At 40.9% G+C, this 24,884-nt stretch overlaps 1 protein-coding gene across 1 annotated transcript in view; it reads left to right on the forward strand.

Moving 5' to 3' along the window:
* The window catches only part of CUL5 (cullin 5), a 78,025-nt gene that overhangs the window by 14,121 nt on the left and 39,020 nt on the right, over positions 1–24,884 (forward strand). Inside the window, exons 2-3 of the mRNA XM_073338875.1 lie at positions 19,069–19,178; positions 23,249–23,348. Of these exons, the coding sequence (XP_073194976.1) occupies positions 19,069–19,178; positions 23,249–23,348 (210 nt within the window). The remainder of the gene's footprint in view (positions 1–19,068; positions 19,179–23,248; positions 23,349–24,884) is intronic.

The following is a 24,884-nucleotide window of genomic DNA, read 5'->3' on the forward strand; positions in this document are numbered from 1 at the left end:
CTATCTACAACCTCATCATCTTCCTCATCCCCAAAATCTGCTTCCATGTTGCCTCCATCTCCATTGAAGGAGTCAAACAACACGGTTGGGGTAGTGGTGGCTGAACCCCCTAAAATGGCATGCAGCTCGTCATAGAAGCGACATGTTTGGGGCTCTGACCCGGAGCGGCTGTTTGCCCCTCTGGTCTTCTGTTAGGCTTGCCTCAGCTCCTTAAGTTTCACGTGGCACTTTCTGGTCCTTGTTATGGCCTCTGTCCTTCATGCCCTGGGAGATTTTGACAAATGTTTTGGCATTTCAAAAACTGGAACGGAGTTCTGATAGCATGGATTCCTCTCCCCATACAGCGATCAAATCCCGTACCTCCCGTTCGGTCCATGCTGGAGCTCTTTTGCGATTCTGGGACTCCATCATGGTCACCTCTGCTGATGAGCTCTGCATTCAACCTGCAGTTTGCCACGCTGACCAAACAGGAAATGAAATTCAAAAGTTCGCGGGCCTTTTCCTGTCTACCTGGTCCGTGCATCTGAGTTGAGAGTGCTGTCCAGAACGGTCACAATGGAGCACTCTGGGATAGCTCCTGGAGGCCAATACCGTCTAATTGGGTCCACAGTACCCCAAATTTGACCCAGCAAGAACGATTTCAGCACTAATCCCCTTGTCAGGGGTGGAGTAAAGAAATCAATTTTAAGAGCCTTTTAAGTAAAAAAAAAAAAAAAAAAAGGGGGGGGGGGCTTCATCGTGTGGCCAGGTGCAGGGTTAAATCGATTTAACACTGCTAAATTCGACCTCAACTCCTAGTGTAGACCAGGGGTGAGATTCAAAAACTTAAAGCTTTAGAACTGTTCAAACACAAGTTGTCAGCATCAAATATCAAAATATACAAAGTAAATATCTTTATATCAAACTCTAATAGGATCTCAAGTAGCATTTTTCTAACCTTATCTATTTGTAAATTTCATTTATCGATGGAAATATTTCAGATCGATTTGTGTACAGTGAAATCGATTACTCACAGTTATTGATAAAAATGTAATCCTTCCAAGCCTAGTTATACAAATGTTTGTTCTACGGTTATATTTTGTTTGTAAAGTTAGTCAGCTTTGTTACTCTGACAAAAAGCAAGTATGTATTCTCATGGTATGTGAACCTTGTCTACCACTGCACTATAGTTTAACTTACCCTGGAAGAATACTTCTCCTTGCATCAGTCTCTACTCATTTATTCTTTTCTGTTATAACCATTTACAGGGCATAGGATTTCGTTAAGAAAAAGGAAACTTGTTCATAGAGCATTGTGTAGGAAATATGTAGTGAAGAGAGAGAGTCTAAAATTGGTACATGTTGTGCCTGGTATTCAGTGCCTCTTCAGACAGCGGATATTGGTATTGTTGAAATGCAATTATTGTGTTTTAATGTAGTATGTGAATGCTGGGAGGAAAGGAAAGTCAAAATTTCATTAGCAAGATTCCTTAAATGTATCACAGTGAAAGATTCTTACTTATTTTTTAAATTTACCTTTTTTCTCTGTCTTGTGGATAAGATCACCTGGATTTATCTCAGATGGATGCTTTCTGTGGTAGCACAATCGCCAGGTGGGAAAAGAATGACAAATACATAGGGCCCTTCTTTTTCAGTTTTTATTTTATTTAACTTTTTCCTAAGAATTTATCAGTGTTTATTACCACAGCAACAAAAACAGATGAAAATCAGTGCAAAAATGTTAATAATTTTTCTGGGTAAATATCGCGGTCTATTTTGGTGGACAATGGGAAAAATTAGTAGATTAACGCTTTGAATTCAGTTTATCAATGTAGTTTGCTGCAGAACTAAAACAGAACTCAAAACATGCCACTTCTGAGTTTAAGAGAAAAATATGTCTCTGATCCCCAGATAAATCTTTATTTGAATAAACAGTTTACTGTTGTAGACTTAGAACTATTAGCCTGTAAATATTTACATTTAATAATTGGGCCACACTGTTTGCAGCACATACATTCAATTTTAGCTTTTTCTCCTGTTTTTGTTTTTTAAAACTTTCGAATACTTCCTTGTGTTCTGAAATGTATTCTGATACAGACTTTTGTTTTCTTTCCATTTTAGTGTGTCAAATCGTTAAACCATTGTCTGTTAGAAACTTGAGATGTGTACTTGGTGGGCGAGAGATTTATCAGTACGTTCAGATGCGGACATACTTAGAGCTTGCATGCGTGCCTGTTTATTGCAGTATGTTCTAGACCGGGTTCCCAAACTTGGTTTGTGGCTTGTTCAGGGTAAGTCCCTGGTGGGCCGTGAGACACTCTGTTTACCTGAGCGTTCGCAGGTATGGCCACTCGCAGCTTCCAGTGGCTGCGGTTCGCTGTTCCTGCCCAATGGGAGCTGTGAGTGGCCATACCTGAAAACGCTTAAGTAAACAAAGCGTCTCACAGCCCGCCAAGGGCTTACCCTGAACAAGCCACGAACCAAGTATGAGAACCCCTGGTCTAGACTAATACATAGCCTTACTTCAACAGGCAGTTTTGCATGTACACACAGACTTAATATATTACTGTAATATTATATATAGAGAAATGCAATGTATTGTATTTTCCTAATAAAACAAGTTATTTTTTATATATTTGAATGATACACAAGTAGGGTGAAAATGGGAAAAAACTGAATAATACTTTTTGTAAAACCCAGGAATTTTTCAGTAAAAATCGGTTTAACTGAAAATGAAGGAGCTTACAAATAAGTCCTCTCTGTGGTCTAGCCAGTCCAGGGGGGAGTTGATTTAAATCACCAGTCAGGAAGACTCAATTTAATCATGGATTTCTACATAAAAATGGAGCATGAGCTTTCATGAGCTACAGCTAACTTCATCGGATGCATACTGTGGAAAATACAGAAGATGTTCTTATACATACAAACCATGAAAAAATGGATGTTTATCACTACAAAAGGTTTTCTCTCCCCCCACCCCACTCTCCTGCTGGTAATAGCTTATCTAAAGTGATCACTCTCCTTACAATGTGTATGATAATCAAGTTGGGCCATTTCCAGCACAAATCCAGGGTTTAACAAGAACGTCTGAGGAACGGCGGGGGCGGGGGGGTGTAGGAAAAAACAAGGGGAAATAGGTTACCTTGCATAATGACTTAGCCACTCCCAGTCTCTATTCAAGCCTAAGTTAATTAAAGCCTACTCCAATTTGCAAATGAATTCCAATTCAACAGTCTCTCGCTGGAGTCTGGTTTTGAAGTTTTTCTGTTGTAATATCGCAACTTTCATGTCTGTAATCGCGTGACCAGAGAGATTGAAGTGTTCTCTGACTGGTTTATGAATGTTGTAATTCTTGACATCTGATTTGTGTCCATTTATTCTTTTATGTAGAGACTGTCCAGTTTGACCAGTGTACATGGCAGAGGGGCATTGCTGGCACATGATGGCATATATCACATTGGTAGATGTGCAGGTGAACAAGCCTCTGATAGTGTGGCTGATGTTATTAGGCCCTTCTGAATAGATATGTGGGCACAGTTGGCAACGGGCTTTGTTGCAAGGATAGGTTCCTGGGTTAGTGGTTCTTTTGTGTGGTATGTGGTTGCTGGTGAGTATTTGCTTCAGATTGGGGGGCTGTCTGTAAGCAAGGACTGGCCTGTCTCCCAAGATTTGTGAGAGTGTTGGGTCATCCTTCAGGGTAGGTTGTAGATCCTTAATAATACATTGGAGGGGTTTTAGTTGGGGGCTGAAGGTGATGGCTAGTGGCTGCCGGCAGAGACAGCATGTGGAATTAGGGGAGTTGAGGGAGAGGAGCCCCTGCCCCGGTAAGCAGCGGCCCTGAGTGCACCGCCCACCTCTCCCCACCCCCCACACCCAAACTCCTGCTGCTGGGTGGCTGCCCAAGCTGCTGAGGTGGCTCCTGGGCCAGCTGCATGGGGCTGCTGCAGAAGTCACGGAGGTCACAGAATGTCATGGAATCTGTGACAAACACAGAGCCTTAAGGATGAGGACTGAGGTCTGTCAAGGTTCCTCCCCCACTCTGAACTCTAGGGTACAGATGTGGGGACCTGCATGAAAAACCTCCTAAGCTTATCTTTACCAGCTTAGGTCAAAACTTCCCCAAGGTACAAAATATTCCACCCGTTGTCCTTGGACTGGCCGCTACCACCACCAAACTAATACTGGTTACTGGGGAAGAGCTGTTTGGACGCGTCCTTCCCCCCAAAATACTTCCCAAAACCTTGCACCCCACTTCCTGGACAAGGTTTGGTAAAAAGCCTCACCAATTTGCCTAGGTGACTACAGACCCAGACCCTTGGATCTTAAGAACAATGAACAATCCTCCCAACACTTGCACCCCCCCTTTCCTGGGAAATGTTGGATAAAAAGCCTCACCAATTTGCATAGGTGACCACAGACCCAAACCCTTGGATCTGAGAACAATGAAAAAGCATTCAGTGTTTTACAAGAAGACTTTTAATAAAAAATAGAAGTAAATAGAAATAAAGAAATCCCCCCTGTAAAATCAGGATGGTAGAGATCTTACAGGGTAATTAGATGAAAAACATAGAGAACCCCTCTAGGCAAAACCTTAAGTTACAAAAAAGATACACAGACAGAAATAGTTATTCTATTCAGCACAATTCTTTTCTCAGCCATTTAAAGAAATCATAATCTAACACATACCTAGCTAGATTACTTACTAAAAGTTCTAAGACTCCATCCCTGGTCTATCCCCGGTAAAGACCAGCATATAGACAGACACAGACCCTTTGTTTCTCTCCCTCCTCCCAGCTTTTGAAAGTATCTTGTCTCCTCATTGGTCATTTTGGTCAGGTGCCAGCGAGGTACCTTTAGCTTCTTAACCCTTTACAGGTGAGAGGAGCTTTCCCCTGGCCAGGAGGGATTTCAAAGGGGTTTACCCTTCCCTTTATATTTATGACAAGGTCAGATAAAGAATGATGGCTTTAGTGAAAAGCTTTCACCCACAGGTGATGCAGTGTTTTTGTTACTCTTTTTTTTTTTGTATGAGTTCATCCAAGAGCATAGTGATTGTCTTGTTTCACTCATGTAGTTGTTGTTGGGGCATTTAGTGTGTTGGATGACGTACACCACATTTTGTGATAGGCATGTATAGGACAGATATGCAGATATATCACTGGGTTCTGCTTTGAGTTGCTGGGAAGCTTGCTTCTGATGATGAACTTGTAGAGGTCGGGGAGTTGTCTATAGGCCAGAAGAGGTGATTCAGGAAGGATTTCTTTGCGGATGTGGTCCTCATTGAGTTTGGGTTGTAATTGTAATTGTTCGATGATGCCCCATATGGGTTCCATTGTGGGGTTGTAAGTGACAATTCATGGGTCCTACACATACCAAATCCTGGTAGACTGAACACAGGTTTACTTACTACCCATGTTTCTTGCACAAACTTTACATTAGGCTTTTTTCCCCAATTCAAATATGGGTTTCTTAACTGCATTATTAAATTATGTACATTCCAGCTAAGGATCGTTAAGACCATGTTATTTAAGATGTATTATTGCTTTCATTTGAAATCATGTGAATGGGATCTATTGAGAGGTTGTCTATTTTTAGATATGTTTCTGCTGATTTTGCTATGATTTTAATTGTTTCAGGTTTTTTCCCATCTGCAAGATTCAGTTAATTATTTCTATAAAGAACACTATAAACTGCTCTTTATTTACAAGCAGTACATCATCTCCCATTCCTCTCATATTCTCCTCCCTGACCAGAGATGTGTTCTGCTGCCCATCTCTTCCTTGAGTATTTTTCTTCCTATTTTCTGCAGTGTGTACCTTTTGGTAACCTCTGCTTACGACACACAAAAAAATAATTCTAAATGTATTTCTCTAGCTTGTTCTGCTACTGCACATCCTTTATATTCTGCACTATGCTTTCCCCTCATGATTGCTGCATTTAGGTTCTGTCCCTTCTACACAGTTCTCATAGGAATGATTTCCTCCACATTTATTACACTTTATTGTTCCCTTACAAGTGGCTGCCCAATGTCCAAAACTTTGACAATTATAGCAACTTATTGGGGGAGAGGGTATTAATATATGGTCACTTTGGGAAGGCAAAGTGAGCATCTCTCAAATAAAAACAACTAGGAGTCCTTGTGGCACCTTAGAGACTAACACATTTATTTGTGCACAAGCTTTTGTGGGCTAGAACCCACTTCATCGGATGCATGGAGTGAAAATACAGGAGCAGGTGTAAATACACGAAAGGATAGGGGGTTGCTTTACCGAGTGGGAGGTCAGTCTAACGAGTTAAATTAATTAACAGCAGGATTCCAAGGAAGGAAAAATCTCTTCTGAAGTGGTAAGAGAGTGGCCCATTACAGACAGTTGACAAGAAGGTGTGAGTAACAATAGGGAGAAATTCGTATTGGGGAAATTAAGCTTAGGTTTTGTAATGACCCAGCCACTCCCTGTCTCTATTCAGGTCTAATCTGATCGTATCCAGTTTGCAAATTAATTCCAGTTCTGCAGCTTCACGTTGGAGTCTGGTTTTGAAGGTTTTTTTGTTGGAGAATTGCCACTTCTAGGTCTGTTATTGAATGACCAGAGAGATTGAAGTGTTCTCCTACTGGTTTTTGAATGTTATGATTCCTGATGTCAGTTTTGTGTTCATTTATTCTTTTGCATAGAGACTGTCTGTTTTGGCCAATGTACATGGCAGAGGGGCATTGCTGACACATGATGTCAAATATCACATTGGTAGATGTGCAGGTGAACAAGCCTGTGACAGTGTGACTGATGTGGTTAGGTCCTATGATGATGTCCCCTGAATAGATATGTGGACAGAGTTGGCACCGGGGTTTGTAGCAGGATTGGGTTCCTGGGTTTGTGTTTTTGTTGTGTGGTGTGTAGTTGCTGGTGAGTATTTGCTTCAGGTTGGGGGGCTGTCTTTAAGCAAGAACTGGCCTGTCTCCCAAGGTCTGTGAGAGTGAGGGATCGTCCTTCAGGATAGTTGTAGATCGGGGTGGGCAGACTACGGCCCATGGGCCAGATCCGGCCACTCAGGGCTTTGGATCCGTCCTGCAGGATTGTCCCCGCTGTGGGCTCCGCACTGCTTCAGGAAGTGGCCACACCATGTCTCTACAGCCCCTGGGAGTGGTGGTGGTGGGGCAGAGAGCTCCGCATGCTACTCTTGCCTGTGGGTACCTCCCCCAAAGCTTCCATTGGTCAGGAACGGGGTACCGCGGCCAATGGGAGCTTCGGGGGAGGTACCCACAGGCGAGGGAAACTCGCTGAGCCCTCTGCGCCTCCCCCACTCCCAGGGGCTGTGCAGAGGCATGGTGCCGGCCGCTTCCCGGAGCGGTGCGGGACTGGGGCGGGCAGGCAGGCAGGGAGGGAGGGAGACTGCCCTGGCCTCGGTGCATGCCACTGCCACCCCGGAGCTGCTCTAGGTAACCGGCGCTGGTCTGGAGCCTGAACCCCTTCTGCACCCTGCCCCCCAACTCCCTGCCCTAAGCCCCCTGCCTGCACCTTGCACCCCTCCTGCACATCAACCCCCGACTTGAGCCCCCTCATACATCCCGCACCCCTCTTCTGCCCCAACCCCTTGCCCTGGGCCCCTTCCTGCACACCGCCCCCCCCACACACACCCCGCACTCCGCCCCCAACCCCCTGCCCCGGCCATGCAAGCAACTTCCCCACCCAGATGTGGCCCTCAGGCCAAAAAGTTTGCCCACCCCTGTTGTAGATCCTTGATGATGCGCTAGGGAGGTTTTAGTGGGGGCTGTAGGTGATGGTTAGTGGCTTTGTGTTATTTTCTTTTTTGGGCCTGTCTTGTAGTAGGTGACTTCTTGGTACCCTTCTGGCTCTGTCAATCTGTTTCTTCTTCACCAAGTGGGTATTGTAGTTTTAGGAATGCTTGATAGAGATTCTGTAGGTGTTTGCTCTGACTGAGGGATCAAAGCAAATGCGGTTGTATCTTAGAGCTTGGCTGTAGACAATGGATCGTGTGATGTGGTCTGGATGAAAGCTGCAGGCATGTAGGTAAGTATAGCAGTCAGTAGGTTTCTGGTATAGGGTGGTGTTTGTGACCATCACTTATTAGCACTGTAGTGTCTAGGAAGTGGACCTCTTGTGTGGACTGGTCAAGGCTGAGGTTGATGGTAGGGTGGAAATCGTTGAAATCTTGGTGGAATTCCTCAAGGGCCTCCTTCCCATGGGTCCAGATGATGAAGATGTCATCAATGTAGCGCAAGTAGAGTAGGGGTGTGAGGGGACGAGAGCTGAGGAAGCGTTGTTCTAAGTCAGCCATAAAGATGTTGGCATGCTGTGAGGTCATGCGGGTACCCATAGCAGTCCCGCTGACTTGAAAGTATAAATTGTCCCCAAATCTGAAATAGTTTTGTGTGAGGACAAAGTCACAAAGTTCAGCCACCAGGTTTGCCATGATGGTATCGAGGATGCTATTCCTGATGGCTTGTAGTCCATCTTCGTGTGGAATGTTGGTGTAGAGAGCTTCTACATCCATAGTGGCTAGGATGGTTTTTTCTGGAAGATCACTGATGGATTGTAGTTTCCTCAGGAAGTCAGTGGTGTCTTGAAGATAGCTGTGAGTGCTGGTAGCATAGGGCCTGAGGAGAGAGTCTACATAGCCAGATAATCCTGCTGTCAGGGTGTCAGTGCCTGAGATGATGGGACATCCAGAATTCCCAGGTTTATGGATTTTGGGTAGCAGGTAGAATACCGCTATCCTTTCATGTATTTATACCTGCTGCTGTATTTTCACTCCATGTGTCTGGTGAAGAGGATTCTAGCCTACGAAAGCTTATGCCCAAATAAATTTGTTAGTCTCTAAGTTGCCACAAGGACTCCTCATTGTTTTTGCTGATACAGACTAACATGGCTACCACTCTGAAATCTCTCAAATAAATAATTATTTGGCCCTTACACAAGAAATAATCTCTCAGTGCTAACAGTTTTGCCCTGTCTCTAATGTTTCTGGGGGGCTGGAAAGTGGGGAAGATTACTGAGGAGATTGTGACAGTGCCACTCTGGCACATGTGAACTTTTTTTTAACCCCCTTCAGTCTTAGCCCTAGGTATGGTATGGAGACTCTGCTGGGCTTGGTGGTCTATCATTTCCTTCTGGTGATGAACAGAGATCAAACGTCTCTGTTAACTTAGGTCCATCACTTGCTTTTGATCCTGTCATCGACCATAGTTGATTGTGTTAACTGTAGAATCTGCCAGGGATAGCCAGAGTAGCACTTGAGTGGCTTGGTTCTTTTCTTTTTGAGAAGAACCAGAGGATAGTATTGTGTGATGGATCATCTGTTTGGAGAACTTTGTCATGGGTGGACTTGTAGGCTTTTATTTTGTCATCTTTCCTTGTTTTGTGTCAAGCTGCTGAGGTGATGTCAGTTTAGGCTGCATTTTCATGAGCATGCTGGATGCTCAGCTCTGTCTTCATCTCATTGGACCTGCATAGTAATGTCATTAGCCATTCCTCATAATATGATCTGAAATCAAATAAAATTCGTCTGCAGATACTTACATGTTAGATGGAAGTAAAGCTGTTTAAGTGAGGAAACAACCAGAATTAACTTCTCCAGTCACGTCTACACCTAAAATTTAGGTCAACTTATGTCAGGGGTGTAAAAAAATTCACACCTGTGAGAAACGTTAAGCTGACCGAAGTCCCAGTATAGACACTACTAGGCCGAAGGAAGAATTCTTCCAGTGACCTAGCTACTGCCTCATGTGACAGTGAATTAACTAAGGTTATGGAAAAACCGTTTCCATATGTGTAGCATCTACACTATATTGCACAGCTGTAGCACCATAGCTGTGCCATTGTAGAGTCTGTAGTGTACACAAACTCTCCTCCTTTGAAAGGGTGTATTCCTCTGTGAATATGACTCCCAAATCCCAGAATTCCCGTTGGTCCTGGTAGGAATTCCACAATGCAGTGCAAGAAAAAACCCAGAACGCATAGGCTACTGGTGGAACATTGCACCATGGGAAAATCTGCTCAGACTGCTGTGCGGTTATTTTGAAAAAGCACAGAGCTGTCTGGACACTAATTAACACGGGAAGCAGTCTAAGCGGGCATCAACAAAGTGGCGTGGGTGCATATTTTGGTATAGTTATATTGGAAAAACATATACTGGAGAAACTTTCCTGTATAGACAAGACCAGACTTTTTGGGTTGGTGAATTCTTCTCGGGTAGCCCAGCACTTGTCTCGGCTGCTGGTCAGAGCTTGCCCAAGCAGTATTTAGAGTAAATTTGAAATAATTATTCGTTTCACAGCTGTATATTGTTCTGGATAGCACGAGTAAAAATAGCCAGCCTTGACATTTTCACTTTGCTAATGCTTGTGAAATCTGGGATCTGCAGTAAAGGCATTGGAACTGTCAGTCTGCTGATTCAGGTAGCCTGTACTGGATGGATTCAGAACTGGAAGATTATTTTAGCAACTGTGAAGGCTAGAAACTTTATATAAATATAAGCTTACATCTGTCAGAAATTGTTGGCTTAGTGACCTGATCACCAAGGAACATACTGTGCTTACCATTGGTAAGTGGCTTTTCCAGGGCTTATTCTGCGGGAGGCTGGGAGCAGACTCACCGTTTCAGTCTTCCATTGCTGGGGGCAGGAAAGAGGGAGCAGAGGGGAGTGTCTGCTTCTGTACCCATACACTCTCCGCAGCAAAGAACAGTGTTATATTGATAGTGTCTTTCCTCAGAGCCATCAGTGAAAATTACAAAGCTCTCGTCTGTTTTACTAGTACTCAGAATCATAGGCCTAATACTGTATTCCTCAGGCAAAACCGTTAATTCCCTCCAGTTGTAGTTCTGTCGTCATGTGGAGTACAGAATTGGGCTCTTAAATGGCAATGAAACTCAACACATTTTTGTAAACATCATTCTTTTGCTCTGGAAATTTGTGGCTAGTGAAGATATGGAAGACACAGGGGAAGAAGATCAAAAATAGGCTGGTGAAGAGGAAGAGTGAGAAGGCCTCCCTACCTTTTTGCAGCAGGCAGGAAATGGTAGTAGGGGAGGGGAAGGTTTTTCCGTCTCCTTCTCAGTATCATTGTGGTGTGTGTATGGGAGGACATGAAATGGATCAGATACCGAAAGGTAAAGGGCCATGCCAGCCAGATGTACTCTGGAGCAGAATGAATCTAAGGCTTCAGCAAGGTCCTGGCATTCTGTACCACTTGGGTAATCGGAAGTTCTGCAGTAGCTGTCTGTAAACTAAAAAAAAAATATTGAAGAATATATATGTGACAACAAATGATACAATCAATGTAATAGCCACCCCTTACATTTAAATAAATTTCTTTATAATTTGTGTTGTTCACACTTTCTTTTGCAGACTTCAGTATTAACACTTTAGCTGCATTGTAGAAATAATCTGGCTATTTCTCCTGAAATTAACATTAGAGACATAATTTTTTTTAAAAAGTTGTTGTTACATTATTATTCTCCACTTCAGTGAATGAATATGAGGTAGTTCTTAACTCTTAGAGCTTCTGTTTCAGGCTGTCTGTAGATTCAGGCAGATAATACTGCAGTCTTCAGGTCACACTTTCATGATTTTCACAACACTGAGAACTGGAAATACTTATTTTAAATGAAAGGCTGGAGTACCATTCTGCCATTTCTGGAGTTCCATTCTTCATCAAAGAGTACAGGGAGCCCTGGTTAAGGGCTATGAGACTCAAGTACTCAAAAGCAGGGTCCAGAGCCATTGCTTTGGTGGGAAGCCCAGTGCTTCTCCTTGTCTCCTGCCCTACTTTCTAGCGGTTGGAAAAGGAAGACAATGCTAGGCTTCTCTGTAAGGTACTGTACTGTGCTTCCAGGTAGAGGGAGTCTCTTTCCTATTGGATTGCAACTGCAGCTGTTTCTCTGTAGTGTACTCTACATGGATCTGTGCTTGACAACCACTTGAAAAGTTCAGCCACTAGTTATTATTTGCTTACTTAGCCTAGGCAATATATTCCTTATGTTTAAAACCACGGTGTACACACTACAGCTTACCTCGGTATAAATCGTGTTGCTTGGGTGTGAATAAACAACCCTCCCCCCCCGCGAGTGATGTCAATTATACCAGTCTAAGCGCCGGTGTGGATAACGCTTCTGCCACTGACATAGCTACGGCCTCTCCCAGGGGCTGGAGTAATTAAGTCGATGGGAGCGCGCTCTGCCATCGACGTAGAGCGTCTGCACTGGCGGTGCTGCAGCAGCACGCCTGCATCAGTGGCGCTGCACAGCTGTTGCCGTGTCTCTAGAAAGCAGGATTCTCGTTTTTGCTCTAGGTTTGGTGTTGATTTAATCTCCTTTCCTATGGACCAGCATGGCAGTTACGATCTATTTTGGCCTTTATGCTAACTTGCCCTAGAGGTGACAGCTGAGGATTGGTGACAGGGAGGTTGTGGAGGACCATTGTATCTGGAATTGCCTCACCTTGTTGTGCCAGGTTTTGAGGACATGGTTCAAGGTTGATTTTATTCATTCAGGTGTTTTCTGGAGGGGGAGTGTAGGGAGATGTTTTGGGCAGAAAGCCCTTTTTGTTGATGAGTTAATTCTAATTGTATGTTACATTTAAAACTGCATTTCATTTTATATATGCTTAAAACTTACAAGATAATCCTAAATCAGATAAATAAATGTAACATGTTTAAATCGTAGTTATATTTCACCATACTTAGCAAAAGAGACTGTTCTTATTTATACAGCAAGGTGCAAAGCAGCTGCATTTGTTTATTTTCAAACAAGTCTGAACAGTTGTATTTTCCTGCTTTAAAAAACAAAGTGTATTCCTATCCCTCTCAATTCTTAATGGCTGAACAGGGTTGTCTCCACTTACAAAAAAACCACCTTTGGACTAATATCAAACTTGTGAAGTTTCAGCCCAAAACTAAATCTTTTCAGGAAGTTCTAAGTGCAAGCACAAGTTTATGATGTCTGGCATGGAAAATCTTACTCTATTAAACAATTGGTCTGTCAAATCTGTTATCTTGCTGTGAGAGCAGTAGATCGGGACCAGAAATGCTAACAGAAGTTGAAATCTTGCCATAGGAACAAGAAGATATTAAGCAGGCTACCTGTGATTGCCCAACAGACTTAAGAAAACTGAACCGAAGTAGGAAGAACCAGGCAGTTCATGATTTTCAAAGATACTATGTGGTATTCAAGAAGAGTGTTATCCCTACTTCAGACTAGGATGAGACATTTGATCATTCCAAAAATAATTGGACAATTGATCTGTCAAGCATGGGTCAAATTATTGTCAGATGTCAAAAACGGTGAAATATTTTGAAGTGCTAATTTATTAGAACAGTAACAAAAAGGTCTCCAATGGTCTTAGTCGCAGACAGATACTTATGCCTAATTACAAGAATAACTAGTTAAGTAACTTGTTTTAACTCAGAAAAATGTGAAACAATGAATTTCTAAAAGATGAAAGAAAAAAAGAACAGTTACAAAATAAAATAAATTAAATTAAACAGAAATGGAATAATACATAGCAACAATAAAAGAAAAGTAATTTTAAAATGCACTTATGCTAGATAGGCAACAGGCCAACTCGTAATGCATCTTACTTTTCATTATATTTTTCTTTTTTGATTTCAGCTGCTTCATCTATATCATTGTTGTCATCAGATTCATCCATACCCCCTCCTTCCTTTTCATAAGATCAATATTGATTCATCTGCCATTTTCTTTTCTAATCTTAAATTGTGATACACAGTCACTAGCTTCTCAGCACTAGAGGTCTTCCGTCCATTTCTGGATTTTGAATGGATGATTCCCCAAATTGAACAACGTTCTTCCATACATGAAGTAGTACAGATAGTGTTAAAAGAATTTCTGCCACTAGAGCTAGAGTGCAAAATGGACCCCACCCTTTCAATCATGATGAAGTAGCAAGCTGTCTTGATTCAGCTGCTGGGATTGTACTCCATATTGTTCTACGACTGAACGAGCTGCTTCTCATTTTATAATTTGCTACTTCCATCAGAATTTTGTTTGCTTGGAGATCTTTTAAAATTTGCATCAGTCACTACAAAGTCACAAACTGAATCAAATTCATCAACAGAAAGGTCTTGGTCCTGGGAGCGTGGATCAAGAAGGTAGGCAACATTACATGGAGGTATTTTTTCAGTGCTATTATTTTGGGTATTATCTTTTTCTCTTACACTTTTGTAAGTGGACTGTTCAGTATTCTCACAAATGTTTCTTAACCTTTAGGATCTTATTCTCGGCATCAGACAATGTAGAACGATCATTTTTCTATATTCTGAATGGGTTGAGTTTCGCATCCAAAAGATATCATCATCAAGAATGTCTGTGCGGTTTACTCAGGAGCAACACCCAGCCACCCCTTTTGGAACAGCAGCTGGTTGCAAGAAGGCTGTTAGTATCTGAAGATTTTTGAGACATTTAGTAGATGCCCCTTAAATATGACAGGGCTTACTTAGTGTAGATGAATTGAGTGCTGTACTAAATAATGCTAAAAAATGACTGCTGGTACTTTGGCTTTTAAAAAAAAAGTCAAGAGAGAAAAAACACTGACTTGATGAGAAAGTTGTCAGATATTGAACATAGCTAATGGAAAGCTGCATCACGTGGGTTGCACGTCTGTAACATAAAAGATGTGGTTACTCATTTATCAGTAAAGCCCAAGCAGCTTTCATATTAGCATTATTGTCAGTCACAACCAAAATAACCTTCCATGGACCCAATTTGTTGTTTTTAAACTGGTCAGCAATATATTGGGCTGTGTGGTGGTGCTCAGTTGTGCATTGGAATGGTTAAAATACTGATTGTGACATTATTATGAAGTTGAAAACACCTTCATTGCGAATAGTGCTCCAGCCATCAGACATCATGGATGTGAGGAGCTTGACCAATAAGAATGCCAAATTTTTTTTTTTGGTCCACTTTGGCATTCAGAAAACATTCTGCAAGCCATACTTTGTAAACTGTGTGCAGCTTGTGAAAAAATTCTAGAATATGAGGATTTTAATCTATATGAAATGGTGGATGTATTGCTGGCATAAATACCAATGGTCAAGTTTGTGTTTCTGGTCACGGGACATTCCATGCAAAAATCTCTTGATCCCAATTTGATGGATATCTGAAGGCTTTTCAGGAGTAAGGAGTTTTCAGTGCTGAAGCAGATGGAGTAGTAAAATTCTTATTAGAAGAAATGGAATTAGCTTCACTTTCATTGTCGTTCATATCACTATCTTCAGCAAAAGACTCCATGCTTCACGCTGCTGCTGCCAAAGATGAAATTAGAGAAGAATGCAAAGAAGAAAACAAATTTAGATCCAGACTGGTTTTCCCTTTCTTTTTGTTTGAGTGCAATAATCTAGTTTTGACAATAGGTCGACAAACATCACAAAAATGCAACAAGTGTTTCTCCATTCTGTCTGTGTCACGCTTTCAGAAGAACAGAACTTGCACTTGACTTGAACAGTTTTGCCGTACAAATTATTTTGGCTTTCCTTGACTGTATAATTTATTATGTCACTGTTAATGTCTCACTACTTCTGGAATGCTCTCTAGATTATGAAGTGTATCTCATATTTCAATTATCAGTATCCACTCATTTTGATTTCTAACTTCTGGTATTCCAGAAAATTCCAGCGCATCAAAATGTTTTTGGGCATGTTGCCCCCCTCCGCAGGACCTTTACAGACTCCCAGATCACATGGAGGGGGAGGTAGACAGGCGACTCCTCCTTTCTGCAGCAAATTCAGTAGATTCTTAAGCAGCCTCAGGGGGAGGAACAGAGCAGAAAAGGAGGAGCCTTTATATTCAGTGCAAAGCACAGAAGAAAAATAAGGCATACATGGAATCACAAAAATATTGCCAAAATTCGCACACTTGTCACCGCATTGGTGGCCTAGTACAAATATTGTATGTATATCTTTATTTGTATACTAGAAGATTGCAGCCAATCAAGATGCTCAACTTTCAGATGATTCTCCTTTTGTCCGAAAGGTGACATTAGTATATAAGAGAGACAAGATGGGTCAGGTAATATTTTTTTTATTGAACCACCCACTTTGTCTCGCTAACGTCCTGGGACCAGCACGGCTACAACACCACTGCATACATTCGCATATAGTAAAGTGAATGATAAGATATTTAAGTAGATATGCTAACAGATGGTACCACCATGCTGTCATAAAGTAGGCTGCTGCCTACATCAGGGCATTCTTGCTGGAATACTTGACAATATTTGATCATGGTCAAATAGGCAGTCAGTTGATATTATTTGACTGGTCAATTGGATCAGCTTACTAAGCCTGCTTCAGACTTTCCAAAAGAGTTAAAATTTTATTAGTGGAATTTTGTAGGTTATATTTAAATAAGTTGTAAATTATTGTATCTAATTATGATTATAGACTAAGAAATAGGTTGATAGCACCGGTCATTATTTAAGTGAGTATTTTGGGACATCGGAGAGTTCAACCAAGACCCCATGTCTTCAGCAATTTCCAGGCCACAGAATTTGCTACAGAAGCCAAGTTTGTATTCTTAAAAGAATGTTTTCTATCCCATAAAATTATTTTTTCTGGAAAAAGTGGGGGGCTCTGCTCAGGCAAGTTTACAACATGTACAGTAATTATCCTTTATTGTTTTTTATATCCTTATCCCTCTCCCCCCCCGTCTGTATTTTTGCTAGGGTTCAGTGCATATATAGGAGTTGGATTTTTAAAAGCACCTGAGGTGGTGTAAGAGTTCAGGGTCCCACTGACTTTCAGTGGGACTTATGCTCCTAAATCCCTTAGATGCTTTTGAAAATCCAGATCCTCCAGCATAATGTGGTCATTTGGACTGGACTGCTCACAGATTCTGGCTGCCATGTTGATATGCCTGCCCCTGGAGCATCACCCTGATGGAAGGAGGTTCCTTTGGTATAGAGGCTCCTCCACTTCCTTGTTCTCTCCCCCTTTCCTTGCTGCCAGCGTAGTGTGTAGTCTTAAGGTAGTCTTAAGCAAACAAATACCATAAGAAGCTTGCTGCCTGGACAGCTTCGTTTAAGAGTGAGCTTGTAGAAGCCTAAAGGACAATAACTGGTTAAATGTGAGGGTAGGAAACCATCCTATGGGAACAAAATGTTCCTTTTTTCAAATGAGATTGCAGTGCAGCAAGGACACCCAATCTAAGGAGAAGCGTTCATTACAATATCTGGAAAGATTAAATGTTTTATGAAAGGATAAATGTGCTTGGACAAGCAGAATGGTAAATAGTCAATCTTAATCTTTGCTAAAGAATTTTTGAGCTGGAAGCTCAAAAGAACGGTCATTTCCACTAAATGTTTTAATCTTGGGAATAGTCTGGTTCTGAGGTTCTGAAACTTCATTGCACCGCAACCCTCTTCTGACAAGAAAAATTGTTACATGACCCCAGGAAGTGGGACCGAAGCCTGAGCCCCGCCCGAGGCAGGGGGGCCAAAGTCCGAGGGCTTTAGCACTGGCCAGGGGGCCTGTAACCTGAGCTTTGCCACCCAGGGCTGAAGCCGAAGCCTGAGCCTCGCTACCCAGGGCTGCAGCCCTGGGGCTTCAGCACTGGATGGTGGGGCTTGGGCTTTGCCCTAGGCGGTGAGGCTTTGGCTTCAGCCCTGGGCCCCAGCAAGTCTAATGCCAGCCCTGGTGACCCCATTAAAACAGGGTTGTGACCCACTTTGGGGTCCCAACCCACAGTTTGAGAACTGCTGGTCTGGTTCTTAGAGAAAATGCCATTCTGCACTTTAGCCTTGGTATATGTACTTCATGATAAACAAAGAGATGGCTTTGCAAATAGTATCATGTGCAGCTTATCAGGAAATCTAGATTTTTCTGGCTACTTGGGTCTCCAGGGAACATAGGGGTGATTGCCAGTCTATGAAAATACAATGTATACGAATTTTTGACAGTGAAAGTGATGTAAGCTCCTTAGGGCTGGGGCTGTCTCTGTATGTGTTCATATAGGGCCCAGCACAATGGAGTTCCAATTCTGACGGGGGCCTCTGGACACTACTACAATAACATTAGACAAAATTTAGTTAAATCTAGAGTTAGTTATAACTGTTTTTCACAGACTCCCTAACGTGTGCCTTACAAGAACTGTAGACTTTTTTTAAAAAGTTAGAAAATTGGGGAACTTCAGAATTAAAGTTGCATTTCATGAAGAAGTGCTTCCCTGCATTTATTCACTGGGGAAGCAAGGGTTCGTATGCACATGGATGGTCTGAGTGTGTATTTCCTCTAAAGAGTGTTGAAATTAAAAACGAACATTAGGAAACAATACAGGGCTTTTAGAGTTCAGGTTGTACTTCTTAAATAAGACAGTTGATGTATAGCTTTTTCTAAAAATCATGTATTACATTTTATAGAACATTCTGGGATCACAGCATAATAAACTAGCAGCCATATCTCAAGTGACATATAGAACAAAGTTTATAGTTCAGAATAATTAAAATAAATATGAAACATTCACAACTGGCCATTCTAATATACTAGAATGCATGACCATCATGTGCTCCAAAGACAGTACAGAATCTGTAGGTGTACATGGCATTTTACAAAAAAAAGTCAATTGCTGCCTTGAAAAACTTAGTTAAACTTGAATATTGTAGATATGACCATTCAAATGGAAGGAAATGTGAAAAATCTGTGATGAGATCATAATATTTATTGCACTATAATCCATTGAGGACTGTAATTCTTAGAAGTAATTTTAAATCACAAAATTAAGTTTCTTTTAGGGATTAAACATATGTATTAAGTGTAAATTATTATTTGTAAAAATCTTAAATAGGAAACCTACAGATTTGGAAAATTTTATAACTGTTCTTTTACATCTATTCTGTGAAGTAGGTCATACCTCACAACTCTTAGAATTAAACAAATTTTTGTTTGTTAATTTTACTCAATATTGAGTCTTAATTTGTCTATTTAGCTTCTGGATTTAGTAATCCTTAAATTGAAGTAAAAAGAAATACTAGAAAATGTGGAAGCTCTCAAACTGTCCTAATTGACTTAGAGGTTCATTTTTACTTGATCTGCATTTAAATTATGCTTTTTGTTTCTTCTTTAAAGAATAAAGGTTCACTTCAGTTTGAAGACAAATGGGATTTCATGCGCCCCATTGTTCTGAAGCTGTTACGCCAGGAATCTGTCACAAAACAGCAGTGGTTTGATCTGTTTTCGTAAGTGTTTTTTTTTTTTTTTTATTAAACTTCCAGTTCTTGGGTAACAGAATGGAAATAAAACTATAATATTGCTTATAACGTAGAAGTCAGATATAGGAGGGCCATGTAGAAATGGATGCATTCACAAGATAAAAGAGAGAACAAAAAATACTAGTTAATTCCATTTCATTAAATAGTAACACTGACGTGTCTGCTTCTCTTGAGTACGGTTTTGTAGAGTTGGTGTTTTACTGAGACACAGGCCTCCACAGATAGAATACAAAAAACAGCACAGCTTTCTTGCTGTTTTTACAGTTTTGTTCTACCTCAGCTGAAGATGATAGGCGTATTTTGTAACCTCTCGCAAACCTTTCACTCTAATTGGAAATGGGGACTAGATATTTTGTAGTGCTTTGACAGTAAAGTCTGCATATGTGATCAATCACTTCATACAGTATTACTCTGACAATAAATGCATATGACTTACAAGTGGTTTAGCTTGAAGCTGATTGTTGCGTGCCCTTCAAAAATGAAATTATAATGCAATTTCAGTGATATGATTGGAGTAATTGTGTGCTTTTAAACATAACCTTTATGATTTTTTTCCTGACACTGATTGCAGAATTATACTTTTAGCTCTTTTTTTTTATTCCAGTTTTACTACAGTACAAGGAGTAGATAGTAAACCTTTCATTGTATAAATCAGGCCATCTCTGCTCTGTCAGCTGAAGTTAAAAATGACTTACGATAGATCAAAAATTAAGATTGAGCTTGGGGAGGCCCTGTTTTAATTGCAAAGTTCTAAAAGTTGTTGGTTCCAGCAGGGATATCTTACACCAGCTCCTGTAATGGAACATAGGCATCTTCTGACATTCCAGCTACTGGTTCCTTTCTGACCCTGATCAGAGAACAGTATGGTCTCATATGGATGAGGAGTATTCAGAGATCTAGCCCTTGTCTGCATGGGAAAGTTGCACTGGTTTAACTTTAATATGCTTTTAAGCTGATATAGTTAAACCATGCTTAGACATTCTTAAGCTGAAAAACATCACTTCTCTAAAGAAATGAGTGTGTTTACAGAAGAGTTTGCATCAGTATAACTATATTGATGTAAATCCACTCCTTAGATTATGCAATACAACTTTCCCATGTAGACAAGGCCGTAGTATCCCAAAAGGTAGTAATGAATCAAAGTGATGCTTGACATAGCATGTTTTAGGTGACCCATGATGATGTAACTGAAGGCATAATTTACCTGCAGTATCTTTATTATTAGTGATGAGAGGGAAGGAGCCCAGCTTGACTCTTAACGGCCAGGTTGTTTGCTGGACTGGCAGTGTGTGTGGCCGGGGGGGGAGGGGGGGAATTATGTTCATGTGGATGGAATTAGTGATGCAATAGTGCCATTTTTGGTTCCTTTTCCTGAGGAGAGCCACACTTTTAAAAGCCACCCATATCATGGAACATTTCTTGACTAAACTGACAAAAGTGCCTCTTGAGGTCCCTGATTTACCTGTAAGCTCAGGTTTCTTACAAGGAAGGTCAATTTCCAGGCAGTAGTGATTCAGCTTGCTGAACAAGTAAGCTTCAAGCTGTAGTGCAGTGATTCAGAAATTTTTTACAGTTGGGACCACATCTTAACAGAGTGTTTCATGTAAAGCTCTCATCTTGCTTAGGATTGGTCAGTGTGGCAATAACAGCAATTGCTTCTAGGTAAAAGTAAAGTTAGAAAAGTATTTAGATGTTTTTAATTTAGTAAGTGTTCCTGGCCCTTTTGAAAGAAAATAAGCCTCCATTTGTTCTTCATTTTACTCTCCCTTTCCTCCCATCTGTTCTTTTCCCCTTATCTCCTACCAGCTGCCTGGACATGCTTCTGTAACCTGGTCCCTTTCTCTCTTACTGTCTGGTTCTTTTCTCCCATTATGTGTTTCCCTACCCCCAGTTCTGTTCTCCCATAATCCTTGCATGTGTTAATGATCTCCCTGCTACCCCCAGTTCCATCCAACTCACAGCTGTCCTTTCCCTGATTCCTTGAATGTATTGCTTGGCTACTTGTTTACCTTCTCCTTTGCTTCCCTGGATGCTCTCTTTCTAAAGAGAGGAGGCACGAGTCCTATTGGCAGCTCTTGGGTTCAAATGGTGGCTGTAATCCCTAAGCATATTCTCCTCATATACAGGAATGGCTTCTAGTGGACGCTTGCTCCTTTTCTGTTTCCAGCTGCTTCTATAGATGTCAAGGCTCTTTGCAATAACTGGAACTGAGGCTCTTTGCTCACTGGAAATGAGGCCCCAGCACCCTGATTGGTCAGCAGTAACATGTGAGCCACAGTTTTGAGAACTGTTGATTTAGAGAGAGATCCATTTTGTACCATTTCTAGACTCCTTCAGAAGGTGGTGATAATCCCACCTTAATCAGTCAGTCACTCTGCTGATGTTTTCCCATGTCTGCATGCCACTCCTGTTAGTCCTCCTTCAGATGTTTCATGTTAAAAAACCAACTAAAACTTCCTTAAAAGCGATCCAGCTGTTTATTTTGGTACTAAGTGAGTATGTTTTGCTGTTTCCAAAAGAATCATATTTAAAATGTCTGAGTGAATCTGTTAGACTGCAGCATATTGGTGCTTTAAAGCTTGCAACGTCTGCTACATTAGCAAGCTTCTAATCTGTGGCCATCGAGGAGATTTGCAAGATAGTCATACGGAGTTCTTTGAACGCATTCACTAAATGGTATGGTATTGCTTAGATTTGGCCTCTAGATATGAATTAAGACTTGACCTGTCAGTGTTATAAAGCCCCTTCCCAAGAGAGGTTTGACCAAACATTTCTTAAAATATTTCCCAGATAAAATGAAACTACATCCTCTTCCTGTTTTGAGAGGTATCCTATTTCTCTCTGCATAAAATCTCTTGGTTAGAGCCCCAAAATTGCCTATAGAGCCCCAAAATTGCCTATTTTCCAATTCAGTGACAAGATTGCTTTTTGCTCTCTGCAGTGCCTACCACAGTGGGTCATGAATCCTGATTGGGGCCTTTAGGACAAAAGTAATACAAATAATTAGTACTAGCTTATGATTCTGCTTGTTGGGACTAGTAGCTTTAGAACAAATTAGCAGTTTTAGAAGTTGGTGTTCCCACCTTGGTTGGCAAGGGAACAGACTCAAGTATCAAGAGTGTTGATACTTAACGTGGTGAATATCTTCAGAAAGTAATAAGTGAATGAGTAAATCTTTTTCTTGTCTGAGTACAGTAGAACTTCAGAGTTATGAACACCTCGGGAATGGAGGTTATTCGTAATTCTAAAATTGTAACTCTGAACACAACGTTGTGATTGAAGGACAAAGTATTACTGCAGTTCCTGACTCTATACTGCTTGACTGCCAAATTTCAGTGTTACATCTAATATTATTAAGGCATCATTTTGGGTTTATGAATTTCATTTTTCAGGGTTTATTTTTAGCAATTTTTGCATTTTATGTAGACGTCAATAATTGGGAAGGTTGGGTGCTTTCTCTTTTTATATGCTGTAATGAATAATATATATTGAAAACATTACTCATCATATACAGTAATGAGTAATCTCTCTGTATTGTTTCCTAGTGCACTTTAGCATACTACTGTTTCAAAAGTGCTATGTTAAAGCATACTAGGGAATCTTTAGTGCTTACCAGAAAGCCTACACTAACCAATAAGTATGCAACACTGTTAGTGCTTCAGAAATCACGCCTCCATACACTGAATTACTGCTCCGTGTAGAAAAGCCCTCAAATACAAGTACCCATTTCTGGTGTGCTTTGGATCAACACCTATTATTTATTTGTTTGTTGTTTTATTTTTTTTATTAGGGGTGTTTATCAGATAAACCTAAAATTACATGTCAAAATAGTTCATGAATGGCTTTCTAGAAAAGAGGAGGGCATGTGCCCTCATTCATAAACAGTCACTGTATTGGTGGGATTTCCTATTTAGTGTGTGGAATGTACACACGCTTCCTTTGGGGAACTACTTCAGTATAACTGTTTAGACTTTGTACATTTCTGCATTAAATTGTAAGTGTAGTTCTTACTGAAAGATGTATACACTGTTTTCTAGGGATGTGCATGCAGTTTGCCTGTGGGATGACAAAGGTCCAGCAAAAATCCATCAAGCTTTGAAAGAAGACATCCTTGATTTTATTAAACAAGCACAGGCAGTAAGTTCTCAACCTTCAACAATTTACACTGTCCTTTAAAAAATAAAATTATAACTGTAAACCTCTTTGGATCCCAAACATGACTTGTTCCAGTAATTTCTAACACAATGGAAAATTGCCTTTTAGGCATTGGTGGACCTTGTTTTGAATGTCACAACTGTACTAAAAACTTTTTAATAACTGATTCATTTTATTTTGAGTGTTTACTTTGGCCAGAAAGATTAAGTACTTCTCAGTCTGTTCTTGAGAATAAAGAGGTAATGGTTGTTATATACTGTGAGGGAGATTTGGCCATTATTGGATGAACAAAAATATTTATCAGGGAGTCTCCTTGGAAGTATTCCTTCACTCGCTTGCCTCTTTGACTTATAAATAAAAGCACTTACTGCTGAAACTTTGACTTGAGGCAAAGTTAAGCATCGAAGTGGTCTCTTTTTTGTATGATTAGAGAAAGAGCTGGAAAAGGAACAATAAACCCCCTTTTCTAGTTCCACTTTTTATTGCCTAGAAAATTCATTTCTGGGGATGTGATCTGCAAGCTGTCTAGCTTGCTACAGAAATAGCTAGAATATTCTAAATTTAGCCATCAGTAAAGAGACCTTTAATCTGATCTCCATCTTTTTTGATAGGCATTAAAGATACTTTAAATATTTTTCAAAAATTACTAATATTTGTTTGACTGTTAGCTGTCAGATTGATAAAGCCAGAATTTGTGTTATATAAGAAAATGTCTGGAAATAAAGATTAACTCTTAAAAGCAAGGAAGTTCTTTAATTGTTTTAGCTGGCTTCAATACTACACTAGCATATTCATGGTTTTGGTTAAGAAATGGTCAAATGTATAGTCTTCTGACAGAATATTAGTGAGGTACCAGCTTTACAAGCTCCATAGGCTATTTGTATTTCAGTAGCTTTAGTCTACTGTTGACTTGACACCTGGTTTTGGGAGTTTATTCTAAATTAAAATACATATGAAATAGTGTTGTAGTGTGCTCATAAGAGTTTTTGTAGAGAGTGAAAGATGTGCAAAGACAAAAATTTGGAAAAGTAAAATAAATCTAAATGTGTTCCTAGAAACTCAGAAAGGGTCTTTTACTCAAACAAAGCCCTTTCTTTTCTAGGCCCAGATACAGCAGACTTATCCCTATCTGGCAAAGCTCTTACACATGCTGATGTCCCTTTGACTTTATTGGTACTTAAGTACTTGATTACGTTCTTCGTTGAATTGGGGCCATAGGCATGATCTGTAATGGTTGCTGTTTTCGTAAGCTTATGTTTATGCAGTGTCTAGCCCAGGGGTCTCAAACATGCCGATGCAGCCCGCCCGAGTTACTTCCTGTGGCCGCCAAACTCCCCGCTCCCCCCCCCCCCCGAGTTATTTTCTGTGGCCGCTAAGCTCTCTGCCTCACTCCCCCGTGCGCTGCTCCCTGCTCCCCTACCTACCTCCAGGCAGTTCCCGCCGCCAAACAGCTGTTTGGCTGCTTAGCGGTTTCTGGGAGGGAGGGGAGAAGAGGCGGGGATTTGGGGAAGGGATTGG

Source organism: Lepidochelys kempii, chromosome 1 (assembly GCF_965140265.1).
Source record: "Lepidochelys kempii isolate rLepKem1 chromosome 1, rLepKem1.hap2, whole genome shotgun sequence".
Taxonomy (NCBI): Eukaryota; Metazoa; Chordata; order Testudines; family Cheloniidae; genus Lepidochelys; species Lepidochelys kempii.